General features: G+C 41.9%; 1 protein-coding gene across 2 annotated transcripts in view; it reads right to left on the bottom strand.

Annotated features, from left to right (window-relative positions):
* GLI3 (GLI family zinc finger 3) overlaps positions 1 to 22319 on the bottom strand; it is a gene marked incomplete at its 5' end in the record, with an annotated part of 195914 nt that overhangs the window by 138548 nt on the left and 35047 nt on the right. For both annotated transcript variants that reach the window (XM_082479513.1, XM_082479514.1), the window contains one exon: positions 3859 to 4101. In XM_082479513.1, coding sequence (XP_082335639.1) covers positions 3859 to 4101 — 243 coding nt within the window. The remainder of the gene's footprint in view (positions 1 to 3858; positions 4102 to 22319) is intronic.

Below are 22319 nucleotides of genomic sequence, written 5' to 3'. Positions count from 1 at the left end.
CTACATTCAGTGCACTTCTTTGAGATGAAGGGATGTACCAGAAAGAGAATCCTTCCAGGGCCATTCCTGTATATACAAACTTTTAGATCGGAGCCAACTGAACTGTCACTGCTTTTTACTTAAAAATTCTTCAGGCTTTACTAATTAGGAACTAACAATTCTTTCAGATGAGCTGTGAAACCCAGGGAAGAATACCAGCAGTATGTTTTAAATCAAAGTGTTTACATCAGGAATGATTCATTTTTTCCATGAGGAATGACTTGTGAGACAAGCAGTCTTAGCACTGCCATAAATCTGCGTGGGAATTAAAATTGGGGAAGAGAATAACAAAGGGAAGTTGCTATCCCCACCTCCCCTGCCTCAGCCCCACCTCTAGAGACAGAATTTACATTAACAGGGGGCTCCAGCTACAAATGCAATCAGCGTTTTAGAAACACGGGGGTTTAAATCCATTTAAGAAACGCTGCGACTAAGCTCAGTAACCCTCCTCTCCTCAATAAAGAAAAGGTGCAACACATGATAGGAAGCTCCAACAGTTTTGTCCTCTGCCCTAAAGCTTTCAAAAATAAAAGTTTTTTAAAAGTTAAAAAACAAAACAAAACCCCTAGACTTTGTGACCATTGTTTAAGTGGTGCTTAAGAGATCTGTATCAAAAAAAAAAAAAAGACAGAAAACAAAAATTTCTGGTTTAGGCCTGTGTGTTTTCCCTTTTATCTCTTGGAGGACAGAGGGCTGTGGGCTGAACACGAGGCCACTCTCTCATTTTCAGTTGCTAAATGGTTGAGGGGCTCTGGCAGTGCAGAAGGGCCGCTAGCTCCAGAGCATGTTTCATCCCAGCTGTTTGAAAAGCTGGTCCACTTGAAACACAACCATTATCCCCACCCACACTCTGCAGGAGAGCAAACTTCCCCTCAATGAGGTATTTATTCCACATACATGGTAACTATTATTCCCAACATTTACGACATCAGTCATTTTAATTAGGAAAAAAAATAGAACAAAAAAAAAATCTGCAGTGCACATAGAGAGACACGCATATTTATATGTAGAAATGCAAAGCATTCAAGTTGTTTCTAATAACTGCAGCTCCTGGAGGGGACATGCGCTCCCCAAACAATTGACTTAAATGCTCTTTTTCTTTTCTTGCCACAAAGATACACAGATGTCCTCCTTCAAAAAAATTATTTTCCCTTTTCCTGTGTTACAGGAAGCCTGCCCACACTTTTAAATACAAAGTGGGTATAAATAGAAGCACAAATTAGGCATCTTGAAAAGTCTATATTTTCCAACCACAGGGAAACTAAGGAATTACTGTGAGTGTTTACATACCCAACTTTGTTGAATTAAAACAGTATTTTCTATCCATATGCCCAGCAAAAATGGCAAGAAACTAAGGAAGGGAACGATAGCCTTGCTGGTTCTTCACCTGTTGCTACAGTGGGACTGGGGTATGTTTACATTATTCAGCATTCTTCATATGGACCACTATAAGTGTCAGCCTGAATACAGTCACCACTTTGATGAAAGCATGTCTTTTATATATGCGATACAACTACTATGAAAATTTCAGTAAGCCTGTCTGCTTTCCTATAAATCTAACTAGACATTTGTGTCTTTAGTTGTCCTTCTGTATCACATCTATTAAAGGTAAATAAAAGCGTGATGGCTCTTTATATGACATTAATAGCTTGAGGGATTTTATAAATCAGTGAGTACAAATGTACAACTCGCTACAGCAGCAGTGAAGCAGGTCTGCCCATCTGATGTCTTCCGACTTAGTCTTCTGCTTTACGATGATGTTGCTCATTTAAAATTAACTCATCTCCTGTTTCTCTACTGTTACATGCTGGATAACTTCTGCTGTTCTCTCAACTTCTGACATCAATGTTTTTCTAGTAGCCCACACATACAAACTAGCTAGCGTTATTGGTCACAATACACAGAGTACCTTCATTAAATCTTGAGAACTCTCATCAAAAGGCAAATTCAATACAATAAAACTAAATAAACTAAGTGCAAACCACTCAGACTCATTCTGACCGGGCGGCCCTTTTTCTTCAGTCTGAATCTTCAGTTGTATCAATAACACTTTGAACTAGATTTAAGGGGTAAGCTGGCAGCTGGTCAGATGGTCAAAATGGTAATCATCACCACTAAATTCAGCATAAAGCTTGTTGCTTGTTTGGGGGGTTCTTTTGTCACACATTTTATCTCTCCCCAGCTGTACTGCCTACAGAGAAGCTATTTTGCTTCCCCAATAAGGTTTTTTTTTAAATGAGATTTGGGGGTTGCATTAATGAACCGTAAGCTACAAATGTTGCCTCTAACCCGCAAGCTAGTATTTCTACACACAGCTTCTTGTGAGCGGTCGTCTGCTCTGCACATTCCCGCTTCTCTGGCAGGGAAGTCTGCTGCTGGTGTGCCACAGCACATCCTCCTCAGCAGAAAGATGAATAACTCCCCCAGAGGGTTTGCGCAGGGCTGTGCGAAAGAGGAGGAGGAGGGTGTACAGAAACCCGACTGCCTACACTGGATGAGAGCTCGAAAGCTTAACTGCAAACTTTTCCCCTGAAGAGTGATCTAAACTATAAAGACAACAAGTGTTCATTTTCTGATAATACCTCCATCCTTATTAACAATCAGGCTTTTTTTTTTTTTTTAAAAAAAGGAGGTTGGTGAGACTTAAGGTTGTGCAAGACATACTTTGATCTGCACCCTGATGAGTGAACATTCCCCTTTGCTGCTAGCCCAACTAATGAAGGGATAAAATTAGCTTTTATCCCTGGCACTTTCTTTAGCAAAAAAACATGCACTAATCAGCTGTCCTCACTAATCAGTCGTCTGGCTAATGACCTTTTGCCTTAAAACACTAAAATTTCTGAATGATGTGGAAAAAAAACCAACCCCAATGCAGACTGGCCCCTCTTTGTGGGTCTTAAGCCTATCATCTGGAACTGGAGACTGGAAGGTTAAATGGCAAATCTGTATCCTGACTGGGTGATAAATCTCTAATCAAAAGGCACAAGCCTTGACACCTCAAGATGTACTTCATTACTACACAACTAAATGATCTTTTTTCCTCTTTCTTTTTTTGTAAACTAGAAGCAGATGAAAAAAATTGCTTAACTCCCTCATATTTTGCCTGTGGAGAAATCCATTCCACATCTGTGTTCAAGTGTCAGTTAATTTCTTACTTTTTTATTAATGCCTGAGCAGGAATTCAGAAGTTGAAACCATTTGCCTCCTTCCCTTCCCCCCCCCCCCCCCCCCCCCCCCGACTTCAGGGAACTGTAGCTGGGGAAGAAAATTGCAAAACCACTCCATCAGCCCGAATACTCAAACACGCACATGAATCCCTAAAAAAATATTCAAAACCAAAACAAAACCCACCACAGCAATAATAAACCTTCTGATCCCCCTCCTCCAAATTCTCATTGTACAAGGCATGGTCCTTCCTCCTCTTAGTACCATACTTTTAACGTTGTTTTAAAAGAGGGATTTTAAGGCCTGTTTCATTTTCCCTCTGTGCTTTCTTTAATGAGGCTTTTTTTCTTCGTGTATTAAGGAGATGGAGCAAATGCAACCCTGGATGGCTGAGGAGGATTAGCAACAGATGAGATGTCCTGTGGAAGTTGCTTTGCAGAGGCCTGGGATAATTTCAAGCTGCAATGCAACTGCACTCTGGTTTTTAACTTCAGAAAAAAGACTGTATTTACCTCAAACCCCCTTGGATCCCCCCCAGACAAAGCAGTTCTCCCTGGGGATGATGAAAGGCAACAAATAAAATGACATTAAATTTGACAGCCTTGACAGCCTTCCAACTTTGCGCCCCCAAACGAACCAGCAATCAATACTCACGGTAATGAGGGTCCATGTAACCGTTTCGGGGGTCCATGGTAAAGAGCGTCCCACGGTAAGGTACAGAAGGTTCGGGAAGGTGCGATATAGATCCATGGATCTCCTTCTTGATTAATGAGGCCCTTTCCTCGCTCGACGTGGAAGGCTCTTCACTGATCTTGCCGAGGCCTTGCCCACCCTGCGGCTGCATTGTGATCGCGTTCCTTCTCTCTCTGTGATAGGTCTGCCCAGGACTTTCATCCTCTGCAAAAAAAACGAGGGAGAAGAAAGAGAGAAGGGAAGGAGAAAGAGAGAGAGACACACTTTTAGCCCATTTATAGCAAACACAATAAAGAAAAAGTTCCCCCCCCCCCGCCTTCCTCCTCCTCACTGCCCCCTCCTCATGCTGTAAGTTTGTGACAGGAGGTGCACGTGTGGCGATGAGAGATGGTCCGGGGAAGCCCGCCCGAGCAGAGCGGGCAGCCGCCGAGCGGTAGATCATCGTCACCCGTGCGCCGATTCTCCTCTACCGGCGGGTCTATCAATCCTGCGAGAAGAGACGCAGGCTTGCTGTTTTCTTGCCTCTGGGACAAGGAGACTGGGAGTTTGGGCTGCCTGACAGGGAGGCAAAAAAACAACCTGTCACCGAGAGGAGAAGATGAACCCCGCTGGCTGGGCCTAAATCAAACCTAGCCACCCACCGCTGCTCCGCAGCCCGGCCCCCGGCCCTGGAGGTTCGCTTGTGGGAGAGGCTGGAGCCTTGCAGGAAAGGTGCTTAGCAATCAGAAGTAAGGTGGGCAACAATAAAAAGGGTAAAATTGCTCAGGATACAGCACCAGCAGCAACAGGCAGGCACAAATGAAGCCACCCACTCTAACAGTGTCCCTACATGGATGCAGGGTGGTGGAGCATGCTCCCCCTCCCTCTTTTTCCCATACCCACACAGACAAATTCTTAATGAACACTGAGAAAAGAAAAGGGTTGTGGGTGTGGGTGTGTAAAAATCAGGAGGATTAAACCCAAGCCCTAGTCCGGAGTAAGCCTCCAGGCCTGTGGTACCACTCATACCACTTGAAAAGGGCCTCCTGACGATGGCTCCACCACCAGCCTCCCTTGCAGGCAGCCCCAGGACCAGGTGCTGAACCAACCTTCTGCTCCCACGTGAATTTTAACCCCTGGGGTCCACGTGCACCCTTCAAAAGCCAGACCAAATGGTTCTGTTCCTCAAAAGCCAGACGCACGCTCCCAGGTACATTTCATACGTGCCATGTGGTGGAGGGGTTTTGTTAGCTACACAACTGTAAATGCTCTCCTTAAGTTGCATTATTGCTTTTAAAATACAGAGACATTCCTCTGAACAAGAACGATTGCTGGCTGTAATCCTTGGCCAATACTCATTCTCCAGGTACAGCCTTGTTCAAATCAGCCACACCGCACATGTGGGTGTACATCATTATATCTTGAAGAAGTACTGATAAATACGCTTAGCTTCAGAAGTTGCTCAGCAGTTCCAGAAGTATGTGAGGAACCTCAGATTATTAAACAGCGGGCACAAAAAAGGTAACTCGAAAGGAAATGAAAGCACCCTTAGGAAATAAAACTAAGATATGCTTACTCTACAACCCACATGCAAGGAAGGATCATTGACAACAGTGCCAAGATTGCACTTCAGTTGTCATAGATCTGATGTCAGGGCTAAATTTTTACTTATACCTTGCCCTGGTGTACTCGTTCACACAGCAAAAGCGTCAGCCAGCACTTCACCAGGAGACTACTTTCACCAAGCCTGACGCCAGCGTAACTCAACCTATTTGCCTTCATATGAATTAGATTAGAAACAGGCTCTGTACGTATAGATACCTGCAGCTGAATTTTGGCCATTACATGCATAAACCAGCCAGACCACTGCTTTGAACGTGGTGCTCGCTAGGCTTCTCCCTGCCCCCTCTCCTCCCAAGTAGCAACAACAGGAAAACCCAGCAGCGTAGCCTATTGAGCACTTAATTATTTTTCTATCTCCACGTATTACAGCAACTGGGGTCTGCTGACTTATCAGCATCTTCCAGGGACTGAATTCTTTTTACAGCCAGCAGTAATTCTCCATACAGAGCATTTCCAGGGTTGGGTCTGAGGAGAAAGAGTTAATGGAAACAGACAACAACACTGCAGAGTTTAAACCCTTTGCCCTTTTCTACTTTTTATTAATATGCACAGGCACCGGTCGCTGCTCTGGATTAGCAGGGTTTAAGGTTTCAACTTTTTACACCAAAGCTGGTTTTAGTTAGAGAACTGCAAAAGGGAGCCTAAAACTTTAAAACTTATATGAGGTTTTTAGAAAACTGCTTGTATAACTAAAAAATAAAAAATAAATCACCCCAAAGTCATATTTTCCATCACGTTTCTCTCTAGCCGGAGTCTTTTATGTTAAATTTCAACCTACAGTGAACTTTCACTGATGAGATGTAAACTCTTGTAAAAATAGGGGATTACACTCCATTTGAAATCCTGACAGACCCTTAAGCAGAGCAAGCTAACCTGTGCTACCACGGTACAGAAAGAAGCAAGCTGGAGTGATTTGTGGGGCTGTATAATCAATCTGAGGATCAGATAGGATTTCAGTTCTTTTACTCTTCCATATAAAGATAATATTTGTTAAAACTGCCATCCTGGGATACAACAAGAAGCTGACGTCTGTCTGCAGGCTCCACTTTTATTCTTTCCTTCTCAAAACATGCATGTGTCATGAATCAAGGTACTAGTGACTGCTATGGAACAAGCTGACTTTCCAAACTGCTGAATGAAATTCAAAACCTACTTTCAGTAACTTTGAAACTAAAGGAAAAATGTGTTTTAATAAGCTTGCCTTTTTTTTTGGTTCCTCAATAAAAAAAACGAAAACAAAAAAAGCAGTACTTTTCCTTCTGTATCAACCATCTCTCTCATTATGAAATTACTGCCATGTGCTATTAGAAGTCAAACATTTCTGTACACTGCCACGCAAAAACTCCCCTGAAGGATTTTATTTTTATTTTTTTTAGGTAAACATAATGGCATTTTTACAATAATAAGGCACATTCAACAGCCAACCATCACGCTAAGCGTTTACTTCACGCTCCGCACCACTGAGCGGCTTTTGATAGGGGGCAGATGAGAAACTTGACAGCACCCGTGCTCCAGGACACAAACAGGCGAGCAGTTTTGCAGGAGCTCCCTGGGCGCCGAGCTGGAAACTCCTCTTGCAGTCATGCTTCCGACTCTCACAACGGCAGGCGAGCCACTCCAGTGCGCCAAAAGGCAAAAGCCACCTAATCTTGTTCTGTTGGAGCTGAATCATTCAATAAAGTTTTAAGAGTAAGTGGGGGCAAGTCACACCAGGCCAAATTATTGACAGAAACATACTGTCCACCATGGCAACAAGTGGGAGTCTATAGCAAAATGTAAGTAAACAGCCCACTTCTCTGGCAGCATCTGCCAAAGGGGTTTACAGCCAAATACACGACAACTGTTACTGCTCTGCTCACGTTTTAGAAGTCGCCAGCTTTAGGATCAAAAGAAACATCCGATTTACTAAAAATCTTGCAGAGAGATGAATGCCAAAGATAAAGGGACTGATCCTCCCTCATCTCCACCTGCTTCCTGCTGGTGGGACCCCACTGACTCCAGCATAGTTCAGCCCATCTTTTGTGGGTGTAAGCGAGGGGTTAAATAAGAAAAGAAAAAAAAGTAATCGGGCCCCAAGAGCAATCTGCATAAGCTTCTCTTTCTGCGTGTATACTCTACTCTGTCTTAACAAGCCAGTAGCCAAAGACACGTGTTACAAGTGCCCAGCCTGGAACGATCACAGTAATCCAAGATTCTCCCATACACTGAGAAATACCCGATTTAGTCCTGCTACTCTGATCAGAAGCACTTTTTATTAGAAGTGCTAAGCGCCAAGAAGCACCTCATTTAATCAACAAGCTTTTTCAAAAAACTCACACTGGACAGCATGCCTGAATAAACACACTTTTAATTGCTCAGCTAATTTACCCAGAAAATTAAAAATCAGGACAAACAAAAACCTAACGCAAAAGCCCATTAAACTTTCTTTTCCTGTTGAACTTTTTTGCTTTTTTTTTTTATTGTAGACCATGAAAATGTAGAAGCTTTTTTATTTTAAACCTCTTAAAGTCAGCTACTAAAAACAAAAGTTGAAATCTATTGATACACCACACTAAAAATCAGTCTCAACGCACTTCAGAGAGACCCCTGCTTAAACAAAACAACTCCAGCCCAGTTAAATATGTTTATGTATTAAGTTTCATTGCCGCATTTCTGCATGCAACTTGCAGAGAGCATTACTGTCTCACGAATGATATGCCGACACACTTCGGCTGGGTAAGAGAAGAGACAAGGTACTTACAACTCAGTCCAAGAGACCCTGGCTGATGCTCCCTCCCAGCTCTTCTCTTGACCAAAATTCTGTGGCTACCGGGACGTGGGCATTCCTCCCTCTCTTTTCCTCTCACTCCCTCTTCCCCCCTTCTCCCCGTCTCCCTCCCTCTCTCTCAGAGGCAGTGCTTCTCCCATTAGAGGAATTAAAAGTGGTTGGTGCCATGCTAAATTTAACAAGCTCATTAGTATTCTTCCTGTGTGCTTCCTAGTGAACTCTCCCTATTCAAGCAGCTCTCTCTAGCTGAGGGGTCAGGCGGCTAATCATTAAATCAAACTAATGTCACCCTATCACAATCGGCCTAAGAGAAGGAGGGTTTATTATTTCAGTTTATGCTAAATAAATGGTTTTACAAATGGTCTCCAAGCAAGGTCAACAGCAGCTTCAATTACAAGACAAACTTAACAAGAGTCGCTATAAACCAAGTGCTCCATATTGACCTAAGCACAAGCTTGGCTCCGCATATTGCCACTAGCAGGATTGTACAGGAATGCATATTGTAAAATAAAGGAAAGGGTAATCTTTTCTTTGCCAGAATTTGTGACTGCACAGAGACTGCTCATTCACCTCTCCCCAACCAGCTTGCTGCTCAGCTCAATTCACCCCACACAAAGGCTGAAGACCAGACCTCAATGGACCGAGTGAAACATGTTCAAAACTAGGCTCTCTATTGTGACTGAATTTCTTAACATCTTTTCAAAAAGCGGAGAATGCCTTGAGGCTAAAGGAAGAAACAGGCTAATGGTGAATTGGGAATACTGAGCAAATTTCAGAGCCCTTTCCTCCTAGCTTTTGAGGTTGAAAGCAAGCTCTTTCCTTTCAAGTTTCAAAGTCCTTTTTCCTCCCGCAGTGTCACAGAAGGATTTGAAAAGAAGGTAATTGTGCTCACAGTCCCCCTGATCAGAGCTTACGTCCTATTTCTGGTATTTCGGAATACTTCTTGCAATAATGGTGCATATAGCTCAATCCCTTAACCGTCCTGCACTCTGCAATTGCTCATTAAATGAACAATTGCTGGTATAAAATGCCTTTTATGTTCAAGGTCTGGATATAAGATAAGCATTCTAGTACTCTAAATTTGGTTTACTAAGGAAACTCTCCATCATTAAATTACAAAACTGAAGTCAGAATATCAGTCTTTCCCAGAAAAGTAGCATTTCAGGTTCCTGTGAGGCAGAAAGAAGGGGGTAGAGGGATGGAATGTAAAAAAGATTGACCACGTAGATTCTTAATGCAATAGATACCTAAGTAAGCAAGCCGTTTCCCTCATGTTTAAGAAGGTCTTGTTTTTTGAGACTTAGTATTTTCTTCATTGAAATGATGCAATAGAGCAATTGCCAGGCTCATTAGGACATGCATATCTGCGCTTTCCTGCACGCACACACTGATCACTACTCTCTGGCCACCTTAAGAGCAAAGCAGGAGGAAATACATCTGTAGGACTGTGCCTGCCTTTAAAAGCAGTGCGGTGTTGTAACCAAAGTTTTGTTTTGGGCGGGTACAGTGTTTAAACTGGGCACTCTTGGTCGCAAGTTTGTTGTTTTCCTGCATTTGGAGCAACTGCTCATGAAGTACACGCGCTGGAAACACTAACACAGATAGGAAGCACAATGCTCATAATTGGTTTTAAAAATAGACTACAACCATAAGAGAGGCTACAAAAATCTGCTAGATAACAAGTACAGTACTCACTTTATTTGCAATGCTTAAGCATACCTTATACAAGACTTCTGTGCTTATAAATAGCATACACTATCTGAACTCACCACTGAAAACGTATAGATTTATATTCTCCATTTGTAATGGATTTTCAGCTTAGTTATTTTCCCATTACCATATGTATAGTATTTCCCAGGAACTGATTTGTGACCTTTGGAATATGAATACACAGCTCTTTCCTCTGTGTTTTTTTGTTTGTTTTGAGAAACCTGTTATATTCTTTCGTTTGTCATCTTTAACTTTCACTGGAAGAAAGGAGGCAAAAAGCGGACCCAATCCCGATAATACCTACAAAATACTACACCCCTCATTATTTTCCACAAATGAGACATGCGCTTATTTTTGCTGCACCTACAGCACAACTCAATTCAGTCCTTTTTGTTCCCCTCAGAGAGGAAGCCAGAACACAGTGCACCAATACAGTTTCTATGACTTTCAAAACAGAGCCTGATCCTGCGCCCCTACTGATCCTGCACAGAGCTCCCACCGATGTGGAGGAGACAAGACTGGGCCTGTGCAGAGCTCATACTGCTCTAACACGAAGTCTGCAATGCATTGCTATCAGCAGAACACAGCTCGCAGCCTTTTTCAGCTGCACACATAACTCTTCCCTAAGTGTTGGGGAAAATGCTAATGGTATGAGCAGCTTAAAATCCAGGTAAACTTTTTCAGACACGTAGATCGAAGAGTGCCTTGTTAGTAGCGATGTCTTTACCACCATTTGTTGATTATCCAGATTAAGTTACACTGCTTGGTGCCTCCGCAACTGCTCCCAACTAAAACCAAGCGGCTGAAGTTAAAAACAGAAATATATGAAATCATGTAAAATAAAACCACCTTTAGAGTTTCGTACAAGCAAACGTTTATCAGATTTAACGGGGAGCCTGCCTCTACAAATCCCAGCATCAGACCTATACAGAAATGCTAAAAATCTCATTTAAGTTAAAATAATCCTGCTTAGAGAACACAAGAGGTAGCTGCAGACGCAGCTGCCTACACACAAAGGCACAGGGTGCTGTGGAAACCTCCTCGTCAGTCCCGGGACTCTCACCTTCAGAGGGCAGACAAGGAGGGTAGGAGGTAGGGTTGAGCTGCCTTGCACCCGATCCTACGGGACATGGGGAAGAAAAAAAAAAAAAAAAAAAAAAAAAAGAGTAACATTTGGGTATATGCCTGAAGTTACTGACCTGACACTCGAGCCGTCCCACTGACTTCAATAACTTTCAATCAAGTGGTGGAAGTTGCTTGCTGCAAAGCAGGTTCCCGCCGTGTCCTGTTGGCCAAGTTTGCCTAGAGCTGCCCAGCTGAAGGGCCAACACACTGATACGTGGAACCTGAGCTCCCGCAATGCCCAGCCCCAGCCCGCGGCGGGGCTGTGAATCTCAGGGAAGCTAATGGAGGCACTAATTCTTAGCAACTCGCAAGGTCAGACTCCAAAGAAGTGGGAGCCTCACTTTTGAACAAGCCCTCTCCCAGCCCGTTTCCAGACAGGCTTTAAAATAACAAAAACAAACAATTTAAATCAAAACAGCTGAAAACCATTTTCTCCCTTCCAAAGTTCAGGGCTACGTGTTTCTCCCATGGCAGTGGACTATTGCAGCGATACTTAACACCGCTCGCGAGCACAGCCCCCACCATTATGGTTTAGGTGTTAGTGACGACATTGACTGCTGCAGGAATAACACTAAACCCTGCACCCAGGTACCGAGCAGTTTTTAAGTTTACCTTCATGGTAAACTACAAGACCTACAAGGCCCAAGTCCTGCTTGCTTTACTCACACCGTAATTCCAGGGACTTGGTAAAACTACTCATGCAAGTAGAACAAGCGGGATTCATATCCAGCATCAGAAACGCTCCAACTGTTGGGCGTGAATGGTCTGTGCCTGGAAAATGTACTGGAAATGTTTGTTAGCATGTGGAAATGCTGTATCATTAGCTTGATGAGAAAGGGACTCTTAGTAGTAAAAGTGCTTTGTAGTTCCAGTGGACAAGAAAAAAAAAGCAAGCCTTAATGCAACAGTAGAAGACATTTGAAGGTAGAATTAATTGGGAAAATTAACATGTACTGTGTGATTTCTCCTTTTAAATTTGCAGAACGAAAAGGCAGGCAAAAACATTTCCCTTTCTCAGTATAGTAAATTTTATGTTTTGATTTTGCTATTTGAGGACTGGGAAACTCGCACAAGAAAAAAAAAAAAAACTCTTGCAAAAACCATCTTACTTGTTCGTTTCCCCTTTTCTAAGGTGGAACACTTTTTAAAATTTAACAAAGACTGCAAGTTACTGCGTGACAGCCCCAGCAAACTAGAACATCTGCGCTAAGTCTGCTGATGGGGGCTAAAACTCAAGCTTTGCATTTTGAGAGTATCTCCAGGATTATTGCTCTTCTCCAACGTCTACCCTCTTCAAAGAGCCGGGAGACTCAAATAAAACTTAGAGAAAGACAGCTACAGACATCAGGATCTGGCTATTGGCAACCGTTTCTCAGAAGGGAAAAGCTCCTCAGCCTCTTGCAAAACACTCGAAAGGATCCTGATTTGAAAACATTATGAAGTTCCTTCCATTAGCCAGTTATTAGACTGTTAGTCACTGCTTACTTTGAGCGGGCTAATTAGTTACATCAAAGGCGCTACAATAAATTCCCAGGAGGGTTTTAGGGGGGAAAAATGTATTTCTCAACCATCTAATAGCGCATTTATGCCTATCTGAGGGTAACTGCCTCATTTCACTCAGACACTGGGGGACATATTCTGTGGTGCTGTCACTTTGTACCAAGCCAGCAGCAACACCGGGCCTTAAAGCTGTTTTACAAAGCTGTTTGTAGCCTGATATAAATTTGATTAGCCATGCTTAGAAGCCACAAAAGAGTGAAAGAGGAGTTACAAAGAGAGATGGCGCACCAAAGGGTTTATAACATCTACAGCCCAGACACCTTGGCCTTGACAGAATTAAAAAAAAAAAAGTTACTTTAATTAGTGTTGCATACAGAGTTGATATTTCTTCCCTTTTTCCTTCGGTGGGTCCAAACTGCTAAATACAATCGTTAGCCAATCATTACGTGGTTTGCGACAACCCAGAGCCATGGCAACCCTTCAGTTTAGATGGCAGATATCACCAATTTCATTGCAAAATTTATTCATTGCTGCATCCTTTAGCACAGTTGCAGTAAGAGTCAGCGTTTCCATTACATCCTTGTACTTCTGGCCTCTGAAGCATACCAGTTATTTAAAAATATGTTATGGGTTACTCCGCCCTGATTCACAGTGGCTGCAATCTCAGTTGCGAACAACGATTTCACTAAGGTCTCTGGGCAAAATTTGAATGCCATATAAATTTTTGTGCGTGTGTGCAGATGCATATGTATTTCTACTTACACATATCTTTACACACATGTGGTCACATGCACTCACAAATTCAGCTCCACCTTACATTCCATAAGCAATTGCAAATGAGGCTCTGCACGACACATGGATGTCCATGCATAAGTGTCCACACAGGCACACTGGATACCTGAACACAGAAATGAGACTTTTCACATTCTTCATTGGAAGTCTAATTAATTCAGAAGAATGCTGCCAAACAAATGCAAAACTTACAGCAAAGGATGTTTTCAAGCAAAGAAAAAGCCTCTCCAGAAAATTCGAGTCCTGTACACCAAATGATTTGATTTTTTGAATGATCTTCTGGACATAAGTGCATTATTTAAAAACTGCAGAGCTACTAATCCAGATATCATCAAATATTCCTTTTATCAACACTGCTTCTCCACCAAGAATTAGGTATTCTGAGAACCCCAAACCTGACACTGCATCAACTTGATAAGTATGGTAAGTATTAAAAGTTCAGAGGCTGGCAACAGCATCCTGGCCTTTATCAGGAATAGTGTGGCCAGCAGGACTAGAGAAGTGATTGTCCGCCTGTACTCAGCACTGGTGAGGCCGCACCTCAAATACTGTGTTCAGTTTTGGGCACCTCATTACAAGAAGGACATTGAGGTGCTGGAGCATGTCCAGAGAAGAGCAGCAAAGCTGATAAGGGGTCTGGAGAACAAGTCTGATGAGGGAACTGGGGTTGTTTAGCCTGCAGAAAAGGAGGCTGAGGGGAGACCTTATCACTCTCTACAACTACCTGAAAGGAGGTTGCAGCAAGGTGGGGGTCAGTCTCTTCTCCCAAATAAGAAGTGATGGGACAAGAGGAAATGGCCTCAAGTTGCGCCAGAGGCGGTTTAAATTGGATATTAGGAAAAACTTCTTCACTGAAAGGCTTATCAAGCATTGGAACAGGCTGCCCAGGGAAGCAGTTGAATCACCATCCATGGAGGTGTTTAACAGATGCACAGCTGTGGTGCTAAGGTACATGGTTTAGTGGTGGTTTTGGCAGTGTTAGATTAATGGTTGGACTCAATGATCTTAAAGGTCCCCTTCCAACCTATGATTCTATCATTCCCTTCCTGGAGACACCTCTTTACAAAGGAGAAAAAAAAAAAAAAATCTCTCCTTCGGCCTTAAAAGGCACTTGACCTTCCTAAAGGCCAACCAGTTTCCTCCCCACCCCCTGCTCACTCTCTTAGTTTTCTCCAGTAAGGACCATGCACTAGCTCTGGCAGAGATGTACGCTGCCATACTACCTCACACAGTTACTATCTTCACATTCAAGTCATCAAGAATAGTGCTGCCAGCCACAAGCAAGCATCAGACTGGGTCTAAGGACATGAGTGCGTGTGAGTAGGCAAAGAGGGATGGAGCGTGGAGAGTCTGGAAGAAAAGGAAGGAGCAAATTCTTCATACCGTGATCTCCACTCCCCTCACCTACGGGAAGGAATACTCTTAAAAACTTTGGAGACAAGGCTTGTGACACATGGAGTTGCGGAATTCAGATAACTGAATACAGCTCACTAGCCTCTGGTGTCCCCTTCCCAGGACAGTGGGTTCCTCCTTGCCAGTGGCTCTCTCCTCCCTTCTTAATTTCCACTGCACATTTGTGGCCAGACTTTCCAGCCTCTGACTGGGTCCTCCAGCTTTGCCTAGTACATTTGCGAAGAAGGAAGAAAGCCTGACACACACCAGCTTTTTCCAGCTTCAACACAACCCCACAGCAGGAGGAACTGCACACCAACCAGATCATTTTATGGATTAAAACAAGTAATGGTTTATGTTTCCTGTAGAGTTCTAGAGATGAGCAAAATCAGTTGAGACTTCACTTTGGCGACTTCTGCATTTGTCTTTCTAACCTTAATGCTGTATAACAGGTTTTGAAAGACACTGGAACACTGCCGCAAGCTTTAAAAATCCAACCACATGCAGGTACTTAAATGCTTATAACTGTCTTAAGCAATAGTATATATTTCCATTTATCATTATGCAATGGACACCTGAGATCAGCAAGATAGCCAAGTTAGAAAAACACTCATATGTTCAGAAAGAAAGTGTCGGACAATTTTATTAAAACAGCACCCTCTCTTCCTACTACACTAGCCATGGAAGCTGGAAAAAAGCATTCTTAACTTGTTAATCATGTTTTGGTGGCTTCATCCATGCACAAGCTGGCAAAAGAAGATTTCAATGTTTCCTTATTATTTTTTCCTTATTATTTTTGGCTACCTAGATTTTCAGGCAACATTCATTTCAGAGAAAAATAAACTAAGTTTTATCCCTCCAAAAAGTTAAATAAGCATGATTTGTATGGGAAAGAGGTTGGGGAAGGAAAAGGGAACCACCTGAAAAGTTCACTTGGCTATAGACAAACAAGTAAAATAAAAAATAAATCCATGCACACTGCCCAGGAGTATAATCACTTCTGTGTGCTGAGAAAGAATGCAAAACTGCAGCCAGTAAAGAAGGATCCATTCCAATCCAGAAAATATTCCAACAACAAAAGAAAATTACCAAATTTTACTGAAAGGAGCCTATTTTTAAAAAACAAAGTAGGAGTGCCTCTTAAATACACCACTAAGAATTCTAACTATTTCTAAGCATGCCACAGACTTTCTTATCATGGCAGAATCAAAACTAAAAAACATTTTCTTCCATTTCTGTTAATAAGTTTTTGTGATAAAAAGGTGCAGCACTATTGTACTGAATAAAAGTGAGCCAAAAAGAAACAAATCTAATGTCAAAAAGGGTGCTTCCTCTTGAAAAACTGAAAAAAAGAGCCAGAACACTTTTTTAAGGGAAAACACAACCTCCACAAACATTTCACACGCAACTGTCACAAGGGACTGAACTTAGAAGTTCTTGCACAAGTAAAATTGTTATGGGAGAATTCATAGCGGACTCTGGACTTGATGATCCTTCTGCTCCTCAAATCTCACCCTGGTCTTCCATAAGCCACTTCTCACAACTTTGTCTTCTTCACGCACCAAACTGGTAAAATACTGATAACTGATGTCATAAGAGAAAGTGTATTTTCGTATAGCAAATAAGCACAGTAATGATGAAAGGATTCAGGGTCCACTTGATTTATATATAGATACATCTGGTTAGATCTGAAGGCAGAACATGTCGAATAGTCAGCCCAAAGCTGCCCTACAAATCACCCTGTATGTTAAGTGTTCCAATTCTGCAAAACACAGTGTGCCTCCCATTTCTATTACAGAAAATGGTTTTCCACAATTTGTCCACAAATACACAAATATTGACTAATAACTGTTTACCATGTCCCTCTGCGGGGAAGGAAAAAAAGAAAAAAAGTACAATCAGAATAAAACAAGCAAATCAACCTTTACAATGTTACTGCCCTGAATTCATACTGCCTACCCCATCTAATCCGCCTGCCTATTATATCATTAGCAGAGAAATCTCACCTAAAACACACTGCTTCCCCCTCTTTGTATCTAAACTACCTCAAGTTCTAAACAATGGCTTTTAATAAGCTTCCTGAAAAAAAGATGAGTAATAGCAGTGGACTTGATTTACCAGTGTCCTCTACAGAATGTTAAATATTTGCAGAAGCTTTTTCCCAAAGAGCGACCATGTTCTTTCTTCCCCAGTACAGGACAGGAGGTCCACATTGGCAGCACCAATGAGAATTTGGGTTTTTTCCTTTATAGAGAAACCATAGTCTTTTGGAACTACAATACAGGTATCTCTCACATCATACCGCCAGATCTTTCAGATCAAGAATAATAATTTTATGCTAATCTCATTGTTTGGACCAGCTTTACCAAAAGTCTTCTAAACATGAAAAATAGCAGATGATAACCTGTAGCCTAAACACCTTAAGGTACCTCTAGTTATTCACGACAATGTTATCAACTGTGCCACAACTATTTGTTGTATTAACATATCCACCTTGCAGAGGATATGAGATTTAACACATTTGTCCCATAAAATTCAATTAGCCTTTTTAGATGCACCAAAATCATAACATCAAAACTGGCTAGCTGTAAAGAAGAAATTCCCATTAGAAAATGCTGTTTTTTCATGGTAAAAAGACTGACAACCCCCAGCCTTCTCACAGCAGAATACATATTGGGCTTGCTTGTTGCAACTCCCTTCTGAAGACTAGAAAAAAAATCTTTTCCAGAGCACTAAGGTTACCACTGTCAGCAGCACTGAACTACATACTTCCCTCTCTTTCGGGTCTTATCTTCAAAAATCACGGAAACAAAGATGTAAACTTGGACATTAAAGAGTGTTAACATCAAAGAACATGCACTACTTTTGATATTAACCAAAGCCTTGAACGAGCAATCTAACTGGCACAAATCAGGGGTGTCTATGTAATTTCAGAAACAGCTGAACTGAGCTCTCTGCTGTGGCCTGCATTCGCTCACCAACTTTTCAAAGCACAGTATCACTGTGTGTTTTTACAACTAGCTGTCAATCAAGCAAGCAGCAGGAATCCAAATTCACTTCTTGGAATCTTCACAATTCATCTGTCCACACACTCAAGCTAGCACGACTCCTGCAGAAAAGGCAATGCAAAACATGCAGGTAGATGGCTGGACACTTCAATTTTTAAGCTTCCCTTATGCTTTAACTTACCAGCTTAGTTCATACTGAAGTCTACACAAGAAGATGTTACCTCATAAAATGACATACAGCTTTAGCCAGGACAACACATTAGGGCTTCAACTAGTGTAGTTTATGCACCTCAAGTTACAAGTATAAACTTCAGGGTAAATGGGAAGAAGAAAAAAAGACACTCAAGTCTGAATTCCTAGCATTTTTGGTACCCTATTACTGTTTTATATTAATAGGACAAAACCCAGGATGCATACGGTGATGCAGTAGTAAAACTCTGAACACCACACTGTAGTACATACCTGTACTCAGAGGAACTGCTCTCCTCCCATACCACATCCTTCTTTTGCCTCATTTTGAAAGGGAACGAGGCTAAACAGTAACTATCAAGCAGTCTGGTATCTACTTTCCACAGCTTTCAAACCCACTGATCAGATTAAGCCACTTTTGTCTGAGGCAGGAGTTTCTTTACTAGATCTCCATCAAAAAAAAGAGCAGGCACATGGAGGAAGTGCTCTATTGCCAGCCCCTCTAACACCAAGGTTGCACAATGATTTCTCTTTATCATACAAAAAAGTATTTAAGAAGCTAGGTGCAATAAGCATCCCACCAGAAGAAAAATCTTTGTCAAAACCAGCATCTTTATTAGACACCAGAGAATCAAGACCGAAAGCCATGCCCTGGAGAAAAATCCCAGAAGGTCCATTCCTACTCCAAGCAGCTTTGTGTTTCAGAGCTGCTGATTAGGGATGTGACTCGGAGCAAGTTTCCAGGATAAATCTTACAACTTACAGCACCAGAATGCAACAGATTCACATGTGGTTCTGTGCACTACAGCAGTATCTGGATGATTAAGATGTCCACAGTGTCTGCAAGTTATTGAGTGTTCTTCTGAGGATCAGACTGTTGTCTTCCACAGTCCCCCTCAACCACTGAGGAAGAGAATACACAGGACTGCTTTCATATACCCAATGGGCTTGGGCTTGTAAACCACACAAAACCATATGCAAACATGAAGATGGAGACTGACTATAGAGTCTATTTTGCCAGGCTGACCATAAAATCTGTCACAAACTGGAAATTAGGAAAACTATACATGCACAATGTTAATGAAGGTTAGCAATCAAAAGCGTGGCCCAGGAGTGATCATAGTCATCCTCACAGAATAAGAGCATGGTTGCAGAAATGTCAGACTTGTATATCAGAAGCTGGGTTTACCGGCCTTCTCCTCAAGTCCTCCACAAGACAAGACCGCTATTCACTTCAGTGGAAGTTACAAGCAGGAAACAATGGCAGGAGCGGGCCCAAAGGAAGCTGGGAACAAATCACACCTTAAACCAATAAAATACCCACAGCCCAGCAAGTTGTCTCATTACTGAGAACGAGTCAGTAACTAAAATTTTAACAGAATGCAAACAGGTTTCTACATCATTAGGAAATAGAACACAGAGTGCCAACAATATGGCTGAAGAGGGGGATAGAGAAAAATCAACCAGCACCGCTTAATCACTTAGGACTCTGTCCTGCAGCTACTCATCTGAGGACCAGCAGCCAAGAAAGTCCACTGCATGATTGCAACTACCTGCTCTGTAGCAGTAGGTCATTAATTTATCCTCCCTTTTCCCAAATTATAATGTTTTACTTGTAAGGACTTAAGAATAGGTATACATTTTTGCCACAAGTTTGTAGAACGAAACTATTGTATGCTGTTTATGAAGCATTACACATTTATGCACACACAGAGCTATTAGAACATAAACAATACAACAAGAAAGAGGATAATTTTAATGTAACATCAAGCCAGCAAAAGAAAGACATGGCAAAATTAAGGTTGCCTGCGCACCATCAGTTATGACCTCACATGTGTAACTGCCACCTGCTTCAAGCTGCACACGTGCCATTTTTGTTCTGCAGGACCCCAGCTTCTTCCAGTGCACAGGGAGGACAGTGTGTGTTTAATGAGCAGCTTGTCATTACCTGGTTCTCCTCTCGGAGTTCAGTGTGTGGCCCCTCTGCTCCATGTGCTGAGATTCATAGAAGCCCAGCTCTCCAGACAGAATTATTAATTTCCTCCTGGGCTTTCTCTGGCACTCATCACAATAATATCCAAGTGCTTCATGAATATTAACAAAATGTATTTTGCAACAGTTCTGTGAGGTGAAGAGATGGTATTATCCACTACCTGCAGCGACTACCCATTTAGTGCCCCTAGTTGTAGGTGCGCAGCCCAAAGACCTTAGAACCCAAGTTTTCAGAGTATTGAGCATCTTATCGACTTTATACAGTTCGCATTTTCAAGAATTATCTATGAATGCATTTGTTAGCATGCACAAGTGCTCACCTTTTTGAAAATCAGCTGCAATTCACATACCAAGAAAACAAGAAACACACCATATATTGGTGGTCTTGACTTGCCCCAACTAATCAGTTCTATGTGTGCTGTAACTAATGACAACACAAAAGTTTCTACACTTTTGTGATTAATGTGTTAAAAAAATTCCTACACTTTTGCAGTTCATGTGTTTAAAAAGGCAAGAGTTGTAACTGAAGATTTCCTTGCTTCTGGGGCATTTATAAGAAGTCTTTTTCCTTAGCAGATATTTTATTATCTAAAAGCTGATTTCAGTCTGTAACGTCTCCTTCTATGGTAGCAGATAGATACTCTGTCTTCTACTAAATAATATATTTTAATGAAAATACAGGAATTTATATCATTGAGACCTCCACCTCACTGTCAATGCAGCAAAAGTTGGCCAAGGGAATGACAGAGGAGAAAGGGTGAGAGAAAGAAATATTACAGTCACATGTCGTGTTTCTTCAGGCCACCACACTAGGAAGGGATGTATGCATGTCACTGTATAATTAAAGACTGCATTATAATGCAGAGGCACAGAGAAAGCCACATTGGCACTCCTGATTTTGTGATATAAATAATATTCCTTGAATTTAATGACTTGCATGTAGCTTCATGTAGTATAAAAAAAAAAAAAAAAAAACAACAAAAAAAGCAGAATGGAAAGCTGAATATGGCAGCCATAAGAAATAGGTGCTTTTGATTTAACCCAATGATCCCCTTGAAACCTCAAGCAAACAAAACACCTTGGAACCTTAGTAAGTTATCATCCCCCAAGACATCCACGGCAGAAGACAATGGGCAGCTTGTCAAGGATTCAGACACTTGCTGATAACAGCACATTTTGCATATTGGATCCCACCCTAGGCCTTGAAGAGGGAGGTTCCTCTAGTGAGAGCAAACTTGCTGCTTCTTCCACTGAAATGTATTTCTGCTGTTCCATTTTTCACCTTGTTATTGTTTAAATACTGCATCTTTCCCACTACTATCTCCTCCTCCCACTCCTATTTGCTATACCAACCCTGCTCTCCACCAAACACCTCATCTAACACCCATTCTCTTCAGTCAATATACATTAGCCATGAAATCTAAGTTCTTCATGCTATTCTTTCTGGGAAGAATCTCCTTGCTCAGCTGTTCCCATCTTCCCTCTCAATCTGTCTTTTTCTTAATCTTCAGTCATGCATGACAGTCAGTGTACCCCATTCCTGATGATTCCCCACCTCTCCCTCCATGTTCCCCATCCGATCTCAGCACACTGAGCTTGGGCTCCTTTCTTCAGCTTCTTTTTATAGGATCTTTTCTCTCTTGCCCGTTTCTCCCTTCTGACAGGACTCCCACTCTCCAACCCACATTCAATTAAACAGAAACTTTCCCCCATCGTTCTCAGCATCCTGAACTAGCATAGGAAAACAGATGTGGGGGTGTCTTTCACATGATATGCAGAACAGTGGGGATCCTGTAGAATCTTCTTCAGCTTCCTCCCGATTTTTCTTTTCATTGTTAACATTACTTTTTCTTTGATGCAGCTGGCTCATAAAAGTGACCGATAAAAACACAGACCTAAGGTCCACTTAAACACTTTGCAGGAGGAAGGAAGATAATACCTGAGGAGTAATTATGCCTGCAACTTTCACAGTTGCAGTTAAATCTATGGAAGCTGAGAAATACCAGTTCATACAAACAGAGCAATAAAGCGGGATCTATCTCACCTAACTCTAATGGGATCCAGTTGTCTAGGCTCCTTCTATCATTAGTTGATAAAAGACAACTCCAGATGGTGATTCACCCCTTCTTAAAATGGAAGGACTCATCCTTTGGATGTACATTGTTGACTATAGATCACCTGGATAATTAACGCCAGTTAGACATCTACCTTTCAGAAAGATAAAGGTAGGTACGGTGAACCCACTTCCAAACTTTTAGAAATACGGGGAACACAAAGTGTTTTTTCATAGTTTTCTGTAGAAGGTACTGTTTTGCCATCCCATAATAACAATACATGCATCCAAT

The sequence above is a fragment of the Vanellus vanellus genome (genome assembly GCF_965231255.1).
Source record: "Vanellus vanellus genome assembly, chromosome: 2".
Classification (NCBI taxonomy): Eukaryota; Metazoa; Chordata; class Aves; order Charadriiformes; family Charadriidae; genus Vanellus; species Vanellus vanellus.
The sequence above is the reverse complement of the archived record's forward strand: the minus strand, read 5'-3'. Positions and strand labels throughout refer to the sequence as shown.